This window comes from Chiroxiphia lanceolata, chromosome 25 (assembly GCF_009829145.1).
Source record: "Chiroxiphia lanceolata isolate bChiLan1 chromosome 25, bChiLan1.pri, whole genome shotgun sequence".
Taxonomy (NCBI): domain Eukaryota; kingdom Metazoa; phylum Chordata; class Aves; order Passeriformes; family Pipridae; genus Chiroxiphia; species Chiroxiphia lanceolata.
The window spans coordinates 1,395,716-1,415,113 of NC_045661.1; the positions used below are offsets into that span (position 1 = coordinate 1,395,716).

Here is a 19,398-nt window from a genome sequence, read left to right on the forward strand (position 1 = left end):
CCAGCTGGACGTTCCCGGTTTCCCGCCCTCCCGGAGCAGTAGAGCCGCGGTCCTCCGGGCCGCGCAGTCCGCCGCTATCCCAGAGTGCCCCGCGGCCCCGGCGCGCGGGGAGGCAGCGGCAGCCATGGCGTACCGCGGGCAGGGCCAGAAGGTGCAGAAGGTGATGGTGCAGCCCATCGTATCCTGCACGGCCCGCGGGGAACGCGGGGGGAACGCGGGGGGCTGCGGGGGGCGGGGGCTGCCGGCCGGGAGGGGGCCGCGGGTCGCGGGTGTCCCCCGCCGGAGCGCGGGTTCCAGGCCGCGGAGCGCGGCTCTCACCGTCAGGGGCCTGGGTGGGATCCCTCGGGGGGGTTTGTACCGTGGGGGCCGCGGGTTTCACCCCCCGGATCGAGGGTTTCGTTCCTGGGGGTCGCAGGTTTGATCCCTCGGGGTTCCTTCCCCCGAGGACCGCGGGTTTCTCTCCCCCCGGGCTGTGTCCCCGGGGGTCTCTGGCCGTGCCGGACCTTAACCCTCCCCTCCAGAACCTGATCTTCCGATACCTGCAAAACGTGAGTACCTGGGGGTGGCACCTCTTCCCAGTATCCAATTTAAATCTACTTTGTTTCAGTTTAAAACCGTTTGGGGAGTGTCTGGTGCTCCTTGAGCACGCGGCCTGTGCTGCCACACCAGGCTGGGGTTGTTATTAATTCGGGTTTTGAGCCGGTTTCGGTGGAACTGAGGAACTCACAGTCATTCAGAGGGGTGAGGGCAGCTCAACATTTCCTTCCCCCAGCCAGGAATTACCTGTGTAACAGGTGTTGATCCTGCAGTCCGGGGTGTGGGGTGTTTTCACAGAACCACAGCATGGTTTGGGTTGGGAGGGACTTTGAAGACCCTTCAGTTCCACCCCCTGCCTTGGGCAGGGACACCTTCCACTGTTTCCCTGTGACAATTAAAAATCTCTGCTGTCCTGTGTTTCATTATTAAATATCGTTAATTACTATTGATTAACTGTTATTTATTATTACTTAATTAATTATTGGCAAAACATCAAAAACACCAGAGGGCATAACAGAGAGACTCCTCTGAGAGCTGCAGTGGCTGTTGGCAGCGAGGAGCCCTGGATGCCCAGGAGGGAACAAACTGCTTGGGGTGTTTATGTTCCTGTTTTATTCTCCCTCTCCATGATTTTTAGAGATCCAGGATCCAGGTGTGGCTCTATGAGCAGGTGAACATGAGGATAGAAGGCTGCATCATTGTGAGTATCACTGTTCCCTTGTCACTGCTCTGATCATTTTGGGGGGGGGGTTCAGGTTCATAAATCCATTTCTTCCTTCTTTTCCCGTTGTTTTCCAAGAATGGGGGTGGAAGTGCTTCATGTCTCTCCTGTAAAGAGCCTTAATTGCAGAGCTGAGGAGGGTTTGTGGGGTGGTTGCTGAATTTTACCTCCCTGGCTGTGTTTGGTGCTGTTCCCAGGGCTTTGATGAGTACATGAACCTGGTGCTGGATGATGCAGAGGAGATTCACTCCAAAACAAAGTCCAGGAAGCAGCTGGGTAGGTCAGAGTGGCTGTGGGACCTGAGGGACCCTGGGATCCAGGTGTGGGACCCGAAATCCACGTGTGGGAGCCTGAAGCTCATGTGGAGCAGACACTGGGCTCAGTTCCTGCTGTTTCCCGAGCTGGTGGATTTGTTGAAGGTGCAGGAAAACATGTCTGGGCCTGAGAGCACGTCTGGGCTTTCAAACAGCTGTAACAAATCCAGGCTGGACAGGGCTTGGAGCAGCCTGGGCTATGGAAGGTGTCCCTGGGCTATGGAAGGTGTCCCTGGGCTATGGAAGGTGTCCCTGGGCTATGGAAGGTGTCCCTGGCCATGGCAGGGGGTGGCACTGGATGAGCTTTAACCCAACCCACACCATTCCACGGCTCTGTGGTCTCTCCAATCCCTGTTTCCCTTGTGTTGCAGGTCGGATCATGCTGAAAGGGGACAACATCACCCTGCTCCAAAGTGTTTCCAACTAGGATTTGCTCTTCACAACAGTGGCTGGAATGCTCTGGAGTGACTGAAGTGTCAGTGGGAGCAGGACTGGGCAGTGGGGAGGGAGCTGTGATAACTGGGGCTGTGTCAGGGGTGGGAACTGCCCCTTCCTCTGGGGCGGATTTTTTTTGTAGTTTGATGTATTTCGCAAATAAACATTTTTCACCTTATCTGTAAACGTAAACCTTGTTTTCAGTCTCAGGGTGCAGAGAAGGGGCAGAACGTTCTCCAGGTGGTTTTCTCTGTGGGGTCTCTGATAAACACCTGTGTGTTGTGGGGTGTTAGATCTGGTTTAGGAGGAGACTCTCAAAATTCAGACCATTCCAGGTAATTTTGACGTAACTATTTTTGCAGTAATGTGGGACTTTTTTACTAATAGTGTGTGCTTAAAAAAAAATTTTGTTTAATGCAGAAAATTAAATAGAAATAATTAGAAAAAAATAGTTTCATTTGCCTCAGTGCTGAGCTCCAGTTTATCCACTGAAATAAAAGTGGGAGCCTCCAAGGGTTTGTCCTCCCTCTGGGCACGTGGCTGGCACGGGAAAGAGATGGACATGAGGAGAAATGGCTGGTTCTTATCAGCCCTGCTGCTGCCAGCTCCAAATTGAGCACTCTGAGAGTCCCTGATGCCTCCAAAGCTTCTCTGCTCCCTGATATGATCAAATTAGCGCCGCTGGACGTCGATATTGGAGCAGGTCAGGGATGGGAGGAAGGAAGTCCAGGCTAATCAGCGCCGAGGCATCTCCAATAAGGTCCCAAAATAGTCCCTAATTATGTGCGTGGGGGAGCTGCAGGAGAAAAGAGGCTCCCGGCAGGAAGCCATGGAACTGCAAAGGGCCTCCAGGAGAGCCCTGCACGTCCAGGAGGAAACACAGCCCCATTGTTCCAGCAGCTCCTGGCACTGGAGCCTTGCGGTCCAACAACAGCTCCTGGGCATGGCCAGCCCAGGGACAGGGCACAGAAACAATCCGGGCCCGAGAAACACTTGTCTGTCCTCCGAAAAACCGCAGGGCTGACTCATCCAAAGGCTCGCGGAGCGTTTTAACCCCGAATCCTTCCAGCTCCCGGCGCCTTCCCGGGCTGCAGGCGGGGAGAAGGTGACGGCTCGGGAGCTGCTCAGCCAGGGAGCCGAAATTCCTGCCGGAACGGGACAAAGTGGCTGCCAAGGAGTTCGCTGGACAGAAGAGGGAGCTGCGGGCTCGGCGGCTCCAGCCCCTCCAGCCGAGCGTGTCAAGCCTCGGCAGGAACTCCGAGTTCCTCAGCAGCGTTACCGGCTCCCAGACAAGCTGGAAGGAAGCGAACTGGGCTGACTGGTGCGGGGTTTGCTCTGCAGTGTTCCCACCTGGATCTCCCGGGCACCGGCAGCACCTTTCCCCGCGGCCGGAGGGGATGAGGAGTGGAAGGTTCTGGGCGTGCTGAGCGGGTGAGGAGGAGCGGGCAGAGTGAGTGCTTCCCTTGGGGCTCGTGTGTAGCAACCCCCCTTCCCTTTGGCTTTCTGCTCCCTTCAGGCCTGTCGTGTTTGCTTCTGCCGGCTGGACTTTTCCATAACGTGCAAATTCCACTCTTCCATAACGTGCAAATCCCTTTCCCTCCGGGGCAGGGGGGTGGGGGCTGGTGGGAGGGGGCTGTGGGTGGGTGTGAGGTCCCTTTTGGAGCAGATGCCTTGAGGTGGATGATCAGGAGTGCCCAGAGTGCTGGGTATTGCAGTGGGGTGTCCTGTTGTGGCACAGATCCCACCCTGGAGTGTTCACACTTCTCTAGGAATCAAAATTCCTATGGTGGGACTCACCAGGGGGAGTTTCTTACCTCTCCCAGCACCTGGATACCTGTCACAACCCCAAATCCAGCTGAGGGTGCTTTTGGACACCACCTCACCCTACCCAAATGTCTGTTTTATAGAACCAGAGCTCCTTTCTCTTAAAAACTGAGAGACTGAGACCTGTTTCTGCACTCCTGATGCCCGGAGGGGGGGTAAGACAGAGCTCCTGGGCTGCTCCCTGGCTGTGCCAGGCAGGTGAGAGCCCACTCACACCCAGGTGGGGCTCTGCAGTGTTTGATTTTTTTCTCTCTTAGCCCTGGAAGGTGCTTTGAGTAAATATTTGTCCCTCTTCTCTGCCTGTGGCGCTGGGGTTCTGAGAAAAGGCTGCTTTTCTTCCCTCTTGCACTTGGGAATTGCTTGGCCTGGCCCAGCCCTGTCCTTCTGGGGGCTGAGCTCTCTGTGCTTGTGAAAGAGCCCCCAGGGAGGAGGCAGAGGGGTCCTGCCTTTCCAGACGGGATCACTTTGTGGCTCTTTGGTGGGATTCCATGATTTATAGGGTGGTTTTATGAGTCTGAACCCCAATGTCTGACCTGCCTGCAGTTGGTGCTCTCCCAAGGTGTCACTGGAGTCCTGCTCAGGCTGTGTGGGAAGCAGCAGGATCCATCCCAGGCAGGCCATGGATTTGTGTTGAGCTTGGGATGCCTTCAGCAATTCCCATCTTTTCAGGCCTGTAACGTTCTGAGTGTAAAAACAAGTACACAGGGAGGTGGGATGTGAGGCTGTGTGGGGTTTAGGAAGGGAAAATCCCCTTTGCCACCACCTTTGATCCCACAGAATTCCCTTCTCCCACAGCCTCTCCCCACCCTGTGCTTCACTGCACGTTATCTGGGAACGGATTTCCAGCGCTGGGATGTTTTAGGGATTGTGTGCCTAAAAATAATGGTATGGAGCAGACAACAGTGGAAGGTCAAGGACTCAAAAGGGGCTTAGAAACTGTGCCCTGGGGGCACCATCTGAGTATGGAGAACATGTGTTGAGGGGGGAGCAGCCTGAAAGCCCTGCAGTGCTTTCCCAAATTCCCTGCCCGTTGTTGTTCCAGTCCCACATGGGGATGGAACTCTTCGGGATTGTTCTCTGCCCTTTTCCTCCGTGGGCAGTGAAGCTGCTCCTCTCTTTGCCCCGGGGTCTGTGCCCACCACGAGCACATTGGATGCCATGGTGAGAGGAGTTTGCTGAGCAGCCATTTTGCCCTTTCCCCCCCCCCCAAAATCCTTGCAGAAATCCCACCCCCCCCCTCCCGATCCCTGCAGAATCTCCTGGAAGCGAACGCCCCGAACTGGCTGCAGCAGGTTTTGAGCTGTGCCCTGCGCTGGCAGCCCACACACAAGGTGCCCAGCATGGCAACCCCACCCCCCCCGCCGGGCCTCCTCACATTCAGACCCACCAGGGGCATCGTTCCCATTGTTTGTAACATCTCTTGGAAAAATGAGTCATGGGCGTTGTGCCTGCCCTCAGCGGGGACACTCTGCCACATGAGCAGCAGCTCCGCCCGCCCCCCGCGCCGCCGCCTCCTCCCAGTGCCCGCGGCCCCTTCCCGCTCCCAGCGCCACTGGGGTCACTGGAGCTGCTCCATCTCCCGCTTCCCTCTCCAGTGGAAACCTGGGCTGTCGGTCGGGGGGGTTCCCTGATCCCCCTGGATGGAGCTCAGCCCAAGGTGTCGTCGCAAACTCCGTCGCCCAAAAGGCGACCCCGACCCCTTTCCCGGAGGTTTTTATCCCTCCTGTGCCCAATTTTCCCAGCGCTTGCCTTTGGGCCGTGTTCCCACCCAGCAGTGTCACGGTGGGGAATGCTTTCAGGGCTTCTCCCACGATCCCAGTGTGTTTGTGGAGGGGCAGGGTGACGTCCACTGCGGGATTTGGGGGGTAGATGTGGTAAAATGAAGCCACGAGACAGATTCAGGCTTGGGCGGTTTATTTTACTCACCTGGGTGTATTTATTAAACCCAGGAGGTCCAGGCCCTAGTCCAGGTTTTGCCTGGAAGGTGACAGGACAAGGGAGAATTGTTCAAACTGAAAAAAGGAAAGGTTAGATGGGATATTGGGAAGAAATTCCTCCCTGGCACAGGTTGGCCAGAGAAGCTGTGGCTGCCCCTGGATCCCTGGAAGTGTCCAAGGCCAGGGTGGACAAGGCTTGGAGCAATCTGGGCTAGTGGAAGGTGTCCCTGCCCATGGCAGGGGGTGGAACTGGATGAGTTTAATGTCCCTTCCATGTGTTTGAGCTCAGGTACCAGGTTTGCAGGAGGGTTTCTTGCTGCAAGGGCCAGAGCTCCAAAATCAGACAGAGCTTTCCTGGCCCAGCCCTGCTTCTGGCTGCTGCTTTTCCCCGATTTTGCCTTATCTGCTGTTCCCCAGCCTCTTGTCTGCAGAACAGGAGCAATGTCTAATAGTCCCCGGGGGGGGTGATGGCTGATGGAGTAGTTTGATGTCCTCAGCTGAGTGGAACAGTCTCTGGCTCTCCTGCTGCCAGACAAGCTGCTCTCTGAACAAACCAGAGTTTTCCAGGGATGTTTCTCTCCTTCCCTGTGCTCCCTGTTGGGTGGGTTAAGAGTTAAGGAGATTATTCAGGTGGTTTTCACCCTGTAAACTGAGCTGGCAGTAGCCTGGTGAGGGATCTCACAGGGTTGCCCAACATTGGCTGGATTTTGTACATTAAGATGCTATAAAATAGAGGGGAGTTTTGTCCCAGACACCGAAGTCCCCCCACCAGGGACACCCAGCCTGGTTTGTGGCACCTGCAGAGCTGCCCTTTGTTACCCCACAGAGCACAGACCCCCTTGGGCTGCTCTGAGGGTGTTGGGGGGCCAGGAGGGCCAAGGGGAGCCCGTTTTGGGGGAGGTGGGCTGGGATCTGGGACTGCAGGGATCAGCATCTGCCCTCAGAGGGGCTTTGATGTCAGCTGGGGCCCAGCAGAGCCTCTGCAGCGCTGCCTCCTCCCCAGAGAGGGTGTTTGGGGCCCGTCCTTTATCGCTCATCAGCGGCACAGCCAATATTCATATCGAGGAAGTGAGATAAAATCAGAGCCCAAGGTGGGCTCCGAGCCGGGGGCACGAGTCTGGGGGGAGAGGGAAAGGGGGGCTGTGGTGGGAGCTCTTTATCAGAGAGGAAATGGCACTATTTGAGGGGGGAGAGCGTGTGTGTGTGTGTGTGTGTGTGTGTGTATGTGTGTGTGTGTGTGTGCACCCACAGTTGTGTAAATAACGCTTTTTGGGGAGCATGAAAGAGCTCCCAGCCAGGCTCCTGCCAGCCCTGCAGCACCTGGGGCAGGTTGGCATCTGTGTGTGCCCAGGCTGGGGTTGGGCCCATCACTGCCACCTCCCTGGGCTGATGGCTTGAGAGGATGGAGTGAGTCCCCCAGAGGGACCTGCAGGAGCAGCCAAAGCTGTGGGAGCTCCCAGATCCAGGGGGAGCAGAGCCCAGGGGATGGTTGCTGAGGTACCTGCTGTGCCCCTGCCCCTTGTGGGACCCCAGGGGAGCAGAGGGACTGGGTTGGAGGCAGCAGTGCCAAAATCCAGCCTCTCTTCTCACACCTGTGTTTTCCCCAAATAGCTCCTATTGATCCCTGACCAAATCTTTGGGTGCTTTTTCCAAGAATTAATCTTCGGGGCGTTTCAGAGGCGAAGTCCAACCTCATCTTCTGATTAGAAGCAGTGGGAATTCCCAGGATTAAAACATAAACAAACCAACCTGGGTTCAATTATACCTTAATTAGCTGCAGTTGCTTCCCTCTGAAAACCCCAAACGCCGTGATTTGCTCTTGAGCTCGATCTGGGGCTACCAAGAGCTTGGGCTGGGCTTGTCCCCCTCTGACAGGGGATGGGCTGGGGGGGTCGGGTGGTGCCCAAGGGGCACGTGGGCAGTGGGGAAAGATCCTCTGCAGCAGCTGAGCCCAGACCTTGGGCAGCCTCTCAGCCCTGGGGCGGGAGGGCTTCGGTCCAGGGAGTGAGGGGGGTTGGGCCATGTGTTCCAGCTCTTCCAGATGGTCTGGGACCTCTCCTTGGGTTCTCTGGAGGGTGGTCGGGCCCCTGGGGAAGGGATCTGAGCCCAGCTCCCCGAGTGGTGGTGAGGAATCTGTGCCAGGCTGATTTTCTGCAGGGTCAGTGTCCCCTTCCCCCAGCTGAGCTTGCCAGCGTGGCTTTTCCAGGCCCCTCCCGGGGCTCATCCCGGGCTCCCTGGATGGGTTCCTCCCTTCCCAGCTGTTGTGAGCAGCCTCCTGCTGAAAGGGTGTCTCTGGGGAGAGCAGTATCTCTTCCCTGCTCCATCAAACTCTCAGCCCACCTCGGGCTCTGGAGGGGCTGGAATGGGCTCCCAGCTCCTTCCTCGTCCCTCAGCCTTTGCATAGCACCCACATCCCATTTTCCACGGGAAGGAGCCACAGAAATCAGTGCTGGGGAGCTGCACAGCCAGGGCAGGGAGCACCCAGGGCTGTGCTGTCCCTTCCAAAGTCCTCCTGGTGGTGCCAAGGGCCTTTTCCTCGTTGATGGAGAAGCCAAACACCCCCTTGCCTGGAGGATGTGAGTCTTCAGGGGATGCTGTGTGACGGAGGAGGCAGGAAAACACAGGGATAGTGCAAGGTGGGCACGGAGCTCCTGGAGGCAGACGGGACTTTGGCTCCCACGGAAAATGCTGGATGGGGTTTGTCCCCTCAGCCTGGCACAGGTTTGTTGGAGTGCAGAGGGATGGAGAGAGCACCCTGAACCCCCCTACTCTGACCCCATCCCCGCGGGCTGGGGGGGTCTCCGTGTGCCCCCCGCTCGGGTGGGTGGTCCCGGCCGTGCCCTGGCTGAGCCGTGCCGTGCCTTTTTGGGAAGGGTGGTGGGGAGGCAAACACGCCTGCCTCGTTATTTACTGTCCCACACACGGAGCCTGCCCGGCCCTCGGGAAACCTCCATCCACGGCGCGGCTGGGATCTGCAGCGAAAGCAAACAATGGGATCCCCAGGGACAACAATGCCCCATTGTCCTTTGAAGCCATAACAATGAGACAATAGCCCACAGTCTGCTCCCTTTATTCCCAGGCACATCCCCCCCCCCCCCCCCCCCCGCAGCCCTGTCCTGCGGCCCCGGGACCCGCCGTGTCCGGGGGCTCCCCGCGGACCCTCCGCCTCTCCCCGTCCCCCCCGGCCCACCCGGCTCCGTCCCTCGATCCCGGGGTGAGTCTCGGGGGTCCCCGTGGCCTCCCCCGTCCCTGTGGGCTGCGCCCGGAGAGGAGAAGGAGGTGGATGCTTTTGATCCTCGGGGTTTCGCGGGAGGGAGGGAGGAAGGGAAAAGTCCCTCCAGGTCACGCGGTGCGGGCCCGGAGAACAGCGGGGCTTTGTTGTCTCCGGGGGATGGCCACTTGTCAGCTCCCCCTCACGGCACGCCCCGAAGGTTTCCTGGGGTTCCCTTCTCCTCGTGGGGTTAGGAACAACCCCACCCTGGTCGCTGCAGGCCCCCCAAAATGCTCGGCAGGGGCTGGGTCCGGGGAGGAGGCAACAGGGGAAGGGGGGCAGAGGGTTCTCACCATCCTGCAGGACCCGGGGCACCTCGGGAGCCTTTGAGCTGTTTGCAGACAGCTCTGTTCTCATTCCTCTGTCTCCAGGCCTCATCCAGCCATCCTCAAGAATCAGCTGCTCAGCTGCTCTTTGCATCCCTGTGGTCCCCATGAGGTGCTGGGGGCTGTCTGAGAGCCGAGGGGTGAATCCCCCCGTGCTTTTCCAGCTGGGCAGCAGCAACTCGGGCCACTGGGGGCTGGCAGTGGGGGGGTGGTGCCCACCCTGCAGCCCTGAGGGTCCCTGTCAGAGGGCACAGTCATGGTTCAGCACTGGGGAGATGCTGGGGGGCAGTGGGAATGCTGCTGCAAAGCAGACTTGGTGTTCCTTGCCATGGAATGCCCTCCTTGTCCCTTCCCTGGCTCCTGGAAAAGCAGGGATGGGGGAGAGCCAGAGTTGTGTTAACCAGGGACCATCAGTGTTGGGACTGCTTGGCTGGGCTTGGATCCGGGCTGGGTGAGGGATCCCTGTCCCGGGATCCTGCTGGGATTCAGAGCAGGGGGAGCTGGGCCCGGGCACGTCTCCACGTGTGTGGCTGTCCCATGGCCACCCTCGTGTCCGTGCCAGCCCCCTCGTGTCCGTGCCAGCCCCCTCGGCTGGGAGCAGAACTGGGCTCCCATTTGGCCTTTTCCTGGTGCTGGTTTGTCACAGAGGGAGTGGAGAACCCAGGGTGGGGGACACGGGGACTCTGGTATCCCCAAAGGCCACCACCAGCCTACCCTACTGCCACCCCCTGCACTCCTCCCGTTACCTATGGGCAAACAAACCCACCTGAATAGGTAATGAATGGAGTGAGAAAAGAGCCCCGAGCACATTGTGCTTCCAGCGAGCCGGGAACAATTGCTAAATACAAATCACAGAGAGAAAAGGGAGAGAGAGAGAGACAAAAGCAAGAACCCCGGCACAAAGGAGAGGAATGAAATGGTAAGTAAAGTCAAACAAAAAGGAGCCGGGCTGAGACAAAAGGAGGGAACAATATCCCCGAGGCAATAGGCTCCTGAACAATGGGGACAGTGACAGCGGCACAAAGACACACTGTTTGCAAGTAGACGTTATCTCACACAGCCACTGGCAGGCCTGGCCCTGGCGCTTCTATTTTCAGGGATGCTTTTGTGCTGCGCTGAACAATATTCCTTGCATGGCTGCAGATAGAGAGATGAGGGGGGTTCGGGGCTTTTTTTTTTTTCAGCCTTCCCGGTGCCAGCTCTGTAATAGGAGCAGGTTCAGCCCTTCGGAGAGCGGGACAGAGCGAGGGGTGGGCGGGCAGAGCGGGCTGAGCCCAGCCGGTGATGCCAGGGGAGGGGGATGCCATCGGCTCATGGCTCCAGGCTGGGACCCTGCGCAGCGGGAGCTCATGGCTCTGTGTCCCGGCGTTTTAGGGGCTTATCGGCCCCGAGTTTGCATTTGAACAGCTGCACTTGGAGCCTGACTCCAGGACCGGGCAGACCAGTAGGATGGCTTTTCCCGGCTCCTTTTGTTTCAAGCACTTCAGTTTTTAACCTCTGAAGGTGCCGGCAGGGAGGGAGGTGCCCGCTGGGCTGAGAAGCCTCCGGTGCTGCTGGCAGGGCTCCCCGGCATCCCTTGGCACTCTCCGTGGCCACGGGTTAGGGTTAGGATCAGGGTTAGTCACTCAGCCCCGAGATGAGGCACAGTTTGGCAGAGTTTGGAGGGGTTGATCTGCAGGTCCATCCATCCTGGGTGAGGATGTCCCTGTCTGTCCCAGCCTTTTCCTGCTGGCCACCAACCTCAGGTTTGTGCACACCTGGAGCCACGGGAAGGGTGGGCAGGCACCTTCCCTTGTCCCTTGTTATACTGGGGCTGGCAGGAGCTGGAGGGGGCTCCTTGTCTTGCCTCCTGCATGTGCAGGTTGCAGGTCCATTCCCTGGCATCCCTCATCCTCAGATGGCTCCTTGGGATGTGCCAGGGGCTGCTCCCACTGGACAGCTTTTCCCATCCACTGTGGAGAGCTCGCTCGCTGTGCCTGTGCTGATTTGTGGGTTCATGGAGCTGGTTCAGGTGTCATCCAGTTCTTTCCTGGACAATCCTCCTCCAGGGCCTTCCCAGTTGTCTCCCACTGGCTGGTTCTCCCCAGGAGTGTTCTGGCTGTGTGGGGAGCCCGGGGTCACTGTTACACACTGCTTTGGTGGTGTTGTTTGCAGGGTGTGTTGCCTCAGCGCTCCATCTGCAGCACCCGGGCACTTTCTGATCCACCTGCATCTCTCTTTTTGGGCAGGGAAGGATGTTCCAAAGGCAGGATCCCTTCCTGGAGCCCCTGGCGTGCTCCTGCCCTTTTCCCCTCTGGTCCCACACTCGGAAATCCACCCCTCCTACACCCCCCCACCACCACGAGCTGCCACAAACCGTGGGCACGTCACCGAGTTACCGAAAGTGAGGTGGGAGAGGAGAAATCGGGGTGTTGTGGAGCCGGAGCCGTATCGGGGCCCATCTGAGCCGCCCCGTTCGAGCAGATGGGCTCAGCTCTCACTTGAAAAGCTGCCTGTTCTGATATCGATCACCTTATCTGAGGGCACATCCTGTTGCTAAGTTTGGCTGCTTCCTCTGTTCAACAGCTGGGGAGCAGCAACAGCTGCTCTGAACCTGTGTGGTGGGACGGGACGGGCTGGGGGGCCCGGGGGGGCCTAAAGCTGGAGCTTGGGTTTGGTTTGGCCGCGGGGAGCAGGAGTGACGAGATATTTCAGCAGTGCCACGGGGAGCAGGGGCACGTCCTGCCCTTTGCTGCCCGGCTGGGGCATCGTGGTGTGAGCGGGCACCGTGGTGCTGTGGGATGGTATTTGGGGCACTGAATCAAAGCAGAGCAGCAGCCTCGTGCAGTGAAGTTGTTCTCAGGAGAAGGGCTCCCGAATCCCGGCTGCCCCTATCTGATTTTGTGGTTGTGTCTGTGCACGTGCTCTGAGCTGTGTCTCGTGGTGCAAAGCGACTGCGGGAACGGTTTTTCCCCCCAGATTAAAGCCTTTGTACCCTCTGTGGCTCTGTGTCCTGCCCAACCCCGCAGGCCATCAAACCTTCTGCAGATCCCCATTTCCAAAGGGTGTGTTGGCCCTGCGGGGTGATGGGAAGAGGAAGAAAACCCCAGGGAGTTTAACCCTCTCTGTCCTCCCCAGGCACCAGCTCTGCCCCTGGGCTGGGGCTGGGTCACCGGTTCCATGGGCTCTGCCAATGCCAGGGAGTCGCCAGTGTCTACTTTTAAAATTCCCCAAAGCTGGATGATGCTTTTTGGTCTTCTTGGGAGAGATGAGCCCACTCCTCCTTGCTCCCAGCAGCTCTTTACGCCCATCACCCACCCCTCGGGGCTCATGTTGCCTCTGCTCATCCTCTCTGTCAGGAATTTCTCTCATCTCCCAACCCTGGTGGGCGAAAACAAGTCTGGCTCTTTCTGATCGAATTTTGAGAAGTTGGGAGCTCTTTGCTGCAATTAGCTGGTATTTAAACCCTCGCTAACCCTTAACATCCTAATGACAATAATAATGATGCTCTACACATCCCGCGGTGCCACGCAGCTAAAGATTACACTCGCTAATTAATTAAGCCCCGACCTCCCCCCCCCCTTGCTTCCCTCACCCGGGAGAAGAAATCGCTGAGAGTCTCTTAAGAAAGGACATAAAGGCAGGGAAATCCAGGCACCAAAACAAGACAAATGGGGATTTGAAGACAATCCGGGCCGGGTCCATGTGACCCGAGGAGTGGACCAGGCAGGAGAAAGGATAAAAATGCCAAGCACAGAGCGGCCAGGGAAAACAACCGCCAGCTTAAAAACCCGGGGAAAGAAAAGCACCAAGATGAAGGGAGTGACAAAGCATCAAAGGGAAGAGAAACCAAAGGCGTCGGAACAAAGGACAAGCTGGAACAAAGGACCAAAGAGGGGAGAACAAAAGCACTAAATAGAAAACAAAGGCGGGGAACAAGAAAAGCCCCTCTGTGGGGCTGAGCTGGAGGGTCCCGGCCCGGTGGGAGGTGGGTGGCTCGGGGTGCTGCGGGTCCCCGCTGGAGCCGGGCTGGCGGAGGGTGACGGAGCCTGGGAGAGGAGGCCCCTGGAGCCCAGTCTTGCCTTTGGCTCGTCAGCGATGGGCTCAGCCCCTCGGACCGTCCCGTCCCCACGGGCTCAGCCCCCAGAGCCTGTGAGGAGCTCGGGGACGCAGCTTCGCCCCCGCTGCCCTCCGGCCGCGGCCCCCCCGTCCTGCTGTGTGGTCCGGCCGTGCCCTCCCTCCCTCCCTCCCTCCTCCCCTCCCTCCCCACGCGTCTCTCCGGCACAGGCTGCTCAGCATCACCCCCCGAGCCCCCTCCCTTCCCCGCGCTCCCCCTGCCCCGTCTGCCGCGCCAGCCCCGGGGCGTGGGGACGGCCGGGGCGCTCTGGGGACATCGCCAGGCTGGCTGTGCCCTCCCACCCTGTGGCTTCCCCGTGTGCGGCTGCTCCGGTCCAGCCCGGCGGGCTGTGCTCCGGGCAGGACGATCCCCAGCGCCCGCGCTAAAAGCAACCGCGGCGCTCAGGTCGGGAAGAGAGTCACAGAGGTGCCGCTTTGTTCCCTCTCCCCGTCGAATCCCTGTTTGGAGCTGGAAGTCCCTGGCAGGGTTGTTGGCACGCGCGGGGCCGGCTGGGTTACACGTGGGGGGATGCCAAGGGTACCCCCGGGGTCCACGGCTGGTGTGGGGTGAGGAGAGTGGGGCTGGGAGCCCCACTGGAGCTGGAGTGCTGGCAGCTGGAATTGGGGTGCTGGCAGCTGGAATTGGGGTGCTGGCAGCTGGATCTGAGGTGCTGGGAGCTGGATCTGAGGTGCTGACAGCTGGAATTGAGGTGCTGGCAGCTGGAATTGGGGTGCTGGGAGCTGGAATTGAGGTGCTGGGAGCTGGATCTTTGGAAGCAGGGAGTGAGTGATTCCAGTGTCCTTTGGAGGTGCCAGTCTGGCAGCTGGGAGAGCCCAGGGCTTTCTGAAAATCCCCCTTCCAGACCCAAAATGTGCCCCCGGTCCTGGGTGTGTTCTCCATCACCTGCCCTGCCCACACACCTTCCTGTGAGCCGGGTGGTGGCATGTCCCGTGTCCTGCCTGCAGGACACAGCCCCCCTGTGCCCCTCGGAGGCTGGGCTGGGAAGGGGCCGGACAGTGGGATGCGGGATTTTACCACGACATCCAAACCCTTGCAGCTGCAGCACCGCGTGCTGTGCCTGCCACAGGGAGCATTTCGGTCATTCCTAAGTGTCCCGCCCAGGTGTTTCTGCCCAGGCACCACCCGGAGCTCACCTGCCCTTTCAGCCCCGGCCGTGCTTTCCTGCAGGATCATTATTTGCTCGGTTTTACTTGGAATTTCGGACGAGCCCTTCCCGAGCTGAGGACGGAGCTGCTCCGAGTGCGCTCCCCGCAGAGCAATCCTGGAACATCTTGGCTTTATTACAGCCCGATTACAGCCTGTTGCGCTGCGGGCGGACTCGCTCGCCCAGCCCCGGCTCCCTGCAGTAGCCGGGCACTGCCAGCGCCGGGGAGAAGGCAGCACGGAGCTCCCAGCCGCTGGAATTGCCTCTGAAGTGGCCGGGAAAAACTGTGGCATTTGGGTGGAAATAATTGGTAGGTTAATTCCCGGGGCTCTCCCACCACCCTGCAAGGAGGGCAGGCGGTGAGGGGGAGCAAGAGGGGAAGCTGCCGGCTCAGGGAAGGGTTTGGGATGTGCTTTCACAGCCCTGCCCTGTTCCTGCCTGGAGCCCCCCAAACCAGAACAGCTGTGCCAGGGAGGCAGAGGCAGGGAAAGGCAGTGCCAGGGGGGCACAGAGCGAGTAGGAGACCACCAGGACTCGCTGCCCATCGCCTGGGGGTGTGGAGGGGCGGGTGAGACAGGTCACCCACAGGTGAATCCCTGCTGGGTGTCATGTCCCCCACCCCTATGGGCTGCGAGACCCAGGTGGAATGGGGTGAACTGAGGACAGTCCCAAAACTGCCACAGTGGTATCAGTTTGGGTTTAATGGGCTGCAGATGTCTGTCTGTCTGTCTGTCTGAGGTCACAGTGTGTGTGCCCAGAGTGGCTCCTGTGAGCTGGGTCTCACCATGTGGCACGGACAGGGACACGGTGCTGGGCGCATCCAGCCTGGGACACTCTTGGCCAGGGGTGTGTCTCTGGGTCTGGGTGACAAGGGACCTTTTTGGGTCCCTCTGCTTGCTCCAGCAATGTGGGCAATGCCACCACAGCAGGCTGGGCCGGCTGAGGGCACACGGGGGGCAGGTGGCAGTGACCTCATGGGCAGTGGCAGCGCCTTCATCCTCATCCTCCCTAGATTTTCCCAGGTAGAACGTGAGGCAGGATCATGGGGGCGGCTGGCAGGACCCCCACAGCTTTGCTCCCTGTTCTCCATCCCCCTGCAGCTTTCCCAGGCTGGTGAGGAGCAGAGCACATGCCCATTCCCAAACAATGGGCCCACTTCCGTGCAGGAAGCAAGGTCGGATTTGTTCTCCCTGCTTTGCCCCCTCCGGCCAGTTATAAAGGGGCCAAGCCATTGTCTGAACCATTTCCATGACTCAGTCCCCAGTATCCTGCGATCCAGGGGACTCTCAGCCAGCACAAAGCTCCGGTGGCAGTGGCACTGTGGGCTCCTGGCAGGGTGGGGGGCTTGGGAAAAGGAAGGTGAGCGCTGGCTGTGCCTTTCCCCTCCGTGCCCCTGGTACTGGAGGCAGCGGGATCTTTGCCCCCACCAGCTTTCCTGGTCCCTCCACCCATTGTCCTGGCTTCCTTCTGCTGAGGGAGGCACAAAGGGTTGCAGTGGGAGCAGTTGTGGTTCCTCGCCGAGGTATGGCCAGGTGGGGAGAGACGGAGCAGGAGCTGAGCAGGTCCCGTGTGACCCCATGGGGAAGGACAGGGACTCTCTCTGTGCCATCATCTCCATCCTGGCACCTTGTGCCCCTGGTCCTGGGGATGCCCAGCAGGTCCTGAAGATGTCCAGCAGGGCCTGGGGATGCCCTGCACATCCTGGGAATGCCCTGCACATCCCAGGGATGCCCTGCACATCCTGGGAATGCCCTGCACATCCCAGGGATGCCCTGCACATCCCAGGGATGCCCTGCACATCCCAGGGATGCCCTGCACATCCTGGGAATGCCCTGCACATCCCGGGAATGCCCTGCACATCCCAGGGATGCTCTGCACATCCTGGGAATGCCCTGCACATCCTGGGGGATGCCCTGCATATCCTGGGAATGCCCTGCACATCCTGGGGGATGCCCTGCACATCCTGGGGGATGTCCTGCACATCCTGGGGGATGCCCTGCACATCCCAGGGATGCTCTGCACATCCCAGGGATGCCCTGCACATCCTGGGAGTGCCCTGCACATCCTGGGGATGCTCACAGGGCTTCCTGGGCTTCCTCGCAGGGAGGTGGAGAGAAGGAGCTGTGGATGGGGTTGGGGTGGCTCGAAGGAGGACATGGAGAGGAGCGGGACTCGTGGATCAGGGGTGGTGACACTTGGGGATGGACAGTTGGGCTGCCACCTCCTGGCACTGGGAGGTGATGCCAGACCCGTAGTGCTGGTGGCACCTGGGGGGACCTGCCAGGCAGGGACGGCCACCACGGCCACTGGGGACACTGGGGACAGGGAGGAAGGAAAGGAAAGTGAAAGTCCGTGGCTGCTGCTCCGGCCTGGCTGTTGCCATGACGACCCGAACAAAGCTCCTGTTCCCTCTTTTTTTGGCTCACTTGGGCAGGTCCTCGGCCCCTTTGTTAATTGTTTCCCTGTCCAGTTTGGGGGTTGCTCCTCCCGCCTCCTCCTGCCCCTGGAGCAGCTCCAGGGCCTTGCCAGGGCAGCAGGAGCCCGGGGAGCACATGGAGGTCGCTTGGCCCCCAATAACCATCTCCCTCTGTGACCTCTTGGGGTGTTGTCCCAAGTCAGGGGGTGACAGAGAGGGACTGGTGGCTCTGGGGGCACACGAGGCTGCCTGCACTGCCTGTGCAAGGGGTGGCACTGGGAGAACCAGTGCCCCCAGCTGGGGAGGGGGCTCAGGGGGGTTGTGGAGGGGCTGCCTTTGTGTCCTGCCCTGCTGCATGTTTGGTACTTGCTGTATGACCCCAGGAATGCTGTGTCCTCTCTGGGCCTTGGTCTCTCCATCTGTGAAGTGGGAACGTGTATCACTGAGCTCCTTTAGCTTTTGGGGTCTGGGGGTGCAGCCCACTCGGCATCTTTCATGTTTAATCCTCTGGGTGAAGATTCCAGCTGGGAAACTCTTCCAGGTCCCTTTTTGACTGGCTCTGCCCAGCTCTGCTCCTGCCCCTGTGATGGGAATGGGGCGAGGGGAGGCTGTGTTGGGGTGGTTGTGGGGTGGGGGTGCCCAAACGCCCCCAGAACGCCCGTGGCAGTGTGTGGTGTGGGGGAGCTGTGAGTCCCAGGAGCTCCATCTCTTGTCTTCTCTTTCTCCTGGGTGAAAACAATGTTTGGAGAAAAGAAATTCCCAGGGAAGAAAATAACGGTGTGGGGGAGGAAACAGCTCCGAGTCAATGGGAACTTTCCCGGTTGGTGAAACATAAACAGTCCTTCCATGTTGACATAACATTTCAGAGACTTCATTGCAGAAAAAAGACTGTTTGTCAACATTCATCTGCCCAACCCACCCCCTCTTGCTCCAGCTGCACCGGTTGGATCAGACTGAGGCGTTTTTTCCCTTGGGAAGGTGGGTGATGGCATTCCCAGGGGAGCTGCCGGTGGGATGAGGAGCGTGGGGTGCTGGATGTGGGGCACAGGGTGAGCTGCTGCAGCTGCTGGGCACGGGTGAGCTCCGAGGGCCTCACCCTGCACTGCTGTTCGTGGGGCTGTGAGATGATTGATTCGGGGCATCAGGAAGTTTCCATCCTGGCCATAACCCAAGCTGGTGACCACTGGGCTGGGAAGGATTCCCAAAGTGCAGTGACAATGGTACCGTTCCACTCGGGCTCCAGCTCACAATGGTGCCGCTCCGCTCGGGCCCTGATCCAGGGAGAGGGTTTGCCAAGGCCACGGAGGAAAATTGCTCATCCTTTGTTTCCCACCTTGGCTGGGCAGGTGATGTTTCCGATTGTTCCCACCCTCACCACACAGGGGCTCCAGGTATGGTCGGGGAGTGTTTCATGGCCCAGCTGGGCAGTCAAGGGTGAGGGCTCGGTCAGGGCTCACCAGGAGCTCCTGAGATCCTGGAGCAGGGAAAGGGGCTGGAGGGATGAACCGAGCAAAAGCTTGGGGTGATGTGGGAAGGAGCAGCTGGAGGCCGGGCTTTGGGGTCTGTCTCTTGGCATGTTGGGGTTTTGGGACCCCCCCGGGGCTGTGGACTGTTGTCTTTGCAAGCCAGGCACTGCTCCATCCCTGGCTGGGAGCTGGGGGGCGGAATCATTCCCTGCTCGGACTGGGGCGCTGAGGGGTCTCACGGTGTCTCACAGGACTCCTCCGAGTCCTGTCTCAGTTTTGCGGGGGTCTCAGCCCCTCCACAGGACTCCAGGGCAGAGCATGGGAGCAGCGCGGGGCTCCCGGCGGTGTCACACGTGGGTCCCCCGGCGGAGCAGGGGGTCCCGAGGGGAGGGGACGGGGCAGAGGGGCCGCCCCGGAGCCGGCTGCTGGCTGGCTGGACCGCTGTCCCTCCTCCTCCTCCCCTTCCCCTCCTCCTCCTCCTTCTCCTCCTCCTCCTGCTCCTCGCTCCCTCTCTCCGCCCGGCGCCGGGGCAGCTCCCACCGGAGGCGCTGGGGACATGGGGCGGACCTGAGCCGGGAGAGGCGGTGGCGGAGCCCCCACCGGCACCGGCGGCAGCACCGGCACCGGCAGCACGGGCGGCGGCGGGACCGGGCACAGTGCGGCAGCGCCGGCGGAGCCGTGAGTATGGCAGGGCCACGGCCGGGGGGCACCGACACGGCCCCGGGGTGACGAGCATCCTCCGGGGCCGGCGAGCATCCTCCGGGGTCGCGGTCCTGGACCCCGGCTGGGCTGAGCGGGGCTGGGGGGGATCGCCTGGGAGAAGCCCCCCTCTCTCCCCCCCCCCCCCCAAAAAAAAAAAAAACCCCTTTACTTGAACGGGAGAAGGAAAA

The 19,398-nt window shown here is 59.8% G+C and overlaps 1 protein-coding gene across 1 annotated transcript; it reads left to right on the plus strand.

Moving 5' to 3' along the window:
- Nucleotides 1–7: 7 nt before the first annotated feature.
- On the plus strand, nucleotides 8–2,193 carry SNRPE (small nuclear ribonucleoprotein polypeptide E). Its single transcript, XM_032710582.1, has 5 exons — nucleotides 8–178; nucleotides 522–548; nucleotides 1,175–1,237; nucleotides 1,456–1,534; nucleotides 1,944–2,193. The coding sequence occupies exons 1-5, from the start codon at nucleotides 125–127 to the stop codon at nucleotides 1,997–1,999; spliced, it is 279 nt and encodes a 92-aa protein (XP_032566473.1). The 5' UTR covers nucleotides 8–124; the 3' UTR covers nucleotides 2,000–2,193.
- The last annotated feature ends 17,205 nt before the right edge of the window (nucleotides 2,194–19,398 follow it).

Excerpts from the sequence above, each read along its gene's own strand:
- SNRPE (XM_032710582.1), top strand. The coding sequence starts at position 125 with ATGGCGTACCGCGGGCAGGGCCAGAAGGTGCAGAAGGTGATGGTGCAG. Across the intron at positions 549-1,174 it reads TCTTCCGATACCTGCAAAAC|AGATCCAGGATCCAGGTGTG; the intron begins GTGAGTACCTGG and ends CATGATTTTTAG. Across the intron at positions 1,535-1,943 it reads AAAGTCCAGGAAGCAGCTGG|GTCGGATCATGCTGAAAGGG; the intron begins GTAGGTCAGAGT and ends CTTGTGTTGCAG.